At 39.7% G+C, this 1,995-nt stretch overlaps 1 protein-coding gene across 3 annotated transcripts in view; it reads right to left on the bottom strand.

The window, feature by feature from the left end:
• LOC107703169 (E3 ubiquitin-protein ligase RNF34-like) overlaps nt 1–1,995 on the bottom strand; it is a 10,574-nt gene that overhangs the window by 6,393 nt on the left and 2,186 nt on the right. For all 3 annotated transcript variants that reach the window (XM_016505714.1, XM_016505715.1, XM_016505716.1), the window contains exon 2: nt 262–480. In XM_016505714.1, coding sequence (XP_016361200.1) covers nt 262–480 — 219 coding nt within the window. The remainder of the gene's footprint in view (nt 1–261; nt 481–1,995) is intronic.

Raw genomic sequence — 1,995 nt, 5'->3', positions numbered from 1 at the left:
TTAAGTAATATATCGTGATATAAATTTTGGCCATATCGTCCAGCCCTACTACCCACTAATAACTTTTGCCATGCTGGGCCTCCAGATTTATTTAAAGCAAGTACAAGCCTGTTAACATGAACCCAACTTCCTGATTCAGTAGGAAATACATCAACATCACAAAGAAAATTTTGTCTGTCAAACTGTTAATAAATGTTCTTGGGTTTAATACACAAAACAAATGCGATCAAATGTCAGTGGCAGGTGTGCAGGTCTACCTACCCTCCTCCTAAAGTCAGAGAAGGCTTGTCCACAGTCCTGACACACCAGGTCGGTGCTGGTGGAGTTGGTGGGCGGGTATCTGGAGTATCCTGCAGTGGGAGCGAAACGAAACGGCCCCGCACCTGCCCCAAAACCTGGCTGCTGCCCCCTCACGGCTCCGGTACCCATCACCTCATTCAGCAGGCCACAGCATGATGCCCACATGGACGAGGCCCCCGCCTACACGGAAAACAAAACCAAAATAGTGTTAAAATGATACTTTTTCCGAATAATTACTTCAAAATCTTATGATAAATAGTTAACAAAAGGTACCGTTTATTAACCAGAATAGAAATATTCAAGATTCTGCATAGCTAAAAATGCAGAATTGTATTAAGACATGTTTACACTCTGTCCTGACTATACACATTGAAAAAGTTTTACATTCATGTCATTTATTAATGCATTTTTTTCATAATTTATTAATAATAATTAGTCACTGTGAAATCAAAATTGACCATTTTCTTTGTTATTATTGCAGCGTTTATTGAATAAAGGCTTAAATTAAATCAGTCTAAACTAAACTGGCCTATACATTTTTATGTGAACAATACATATCCACAATACATATTATTGCATTATATTGTGACACAATATATTGTTACACCTCTAATTAAGACTCCAACATGTAAAAACTGCAATTATGAGTGTATGTGCACAATAACAATAGTAAGCCTGAGCCCCTGTGCCTTATTATCCCATATTGGGTCATTCAGAATGTCCTGCCCTGATCAATCCCATTAGAGACGGATGGGAACAGGGCTAAGCCATAAAAAGAGATTAGTGTGCTTTAAAGTCCCCATGAAATCAAAATTAAAGTTTTTTTGGGGTGTTACTATCAATATGTTAGTCTTAAGGTTATCTATAAGCCAGTGTGCTCCAAAACAGTGACAAAATTCGGATTTAGAAGATATAAGCATTCAAATCTTATAGTTTGTCACTTCCGCCAAAATGAATCAATTATTTTTTTGACGTCACATCGTACTTCAGCTTCTCATCAAATCTGACCAATCAAATGCTAGAATCCGAAGCTCCAGCCCCCTACACTATATATAGAGGCTGAAGCTGCGGCTGAAATCAGTCACTTGTTCACAGTGTAGTATTTCCTGTACAGTGAATGGCACTTAGTGCACAATGTAGGCGATCGGGAAGGATTCAGATAGTGTAAATATGCTTTCGATTGGGGCAAATGAGGTCTGGTTTCACGTTGTGTCACGCGAACCGCGGCAGCACACACCGTCTGATCCGGACTTTGGCTCCGGTCCAGAGACGCGATCGCACGGAGTGGATCATATGCACGAGTCGGCATATATTAAACACTTTGAAAGGGGTCATATCATGTGATTTCAAGTTTTCCTTTCTCTTTGGAGTGTTACAAGCTGTAACAAGATAAGATCCCTAAAATTTCAAATCCAGAGATATTCTTTATAAAAATTAAGACTTGTCCACGCCCTCCTAAAATGCCTCATTTAAACACGACCCCACATGTCTACGTCACTGTGTGGGAAGATTTGCATAACGCGGCCCAAATGTTCACGCAAAGAAAGAAAGCGTAACTTTGATTCTCGCTGTAGTATTGTTACCGCCTCCATAACGTGGAGACGCTGTGTGTTTCGTTGTGAAAGCGAAACTACTTTGTTTGGTCTTCCAAAAGAGGACACAACTAGAAATCAGTGGTTAAGTTGTATTTACAAC

The sequence above is a fragment of the Sinocyclocheilus anshuiensis genome, unplaced genomic scaffold, assembly GCF_001515605.1.
Source record: "Sinocyclocheilus anshuiensis isolate Anshui unplaced genomic scaffold, SAMN03320099.WGS_v1.1 scaffold794, whole genome shotgun sequence".
In the NCBI taxonomy this organism is placed as follows: domain Eukaryota; kingdom Metazoa; phylum Chordata; class Actinopteri; order Cypriniformes; family Cyprinidae; genus Sinocyclocheilus; species Sinocyclocheilus anshuiensis.
The sequence above is the reverse complement of the archived record's forward strand: the minus strand, read 5'-3'. Positions and strand labels throughout refer to the sequence as shown.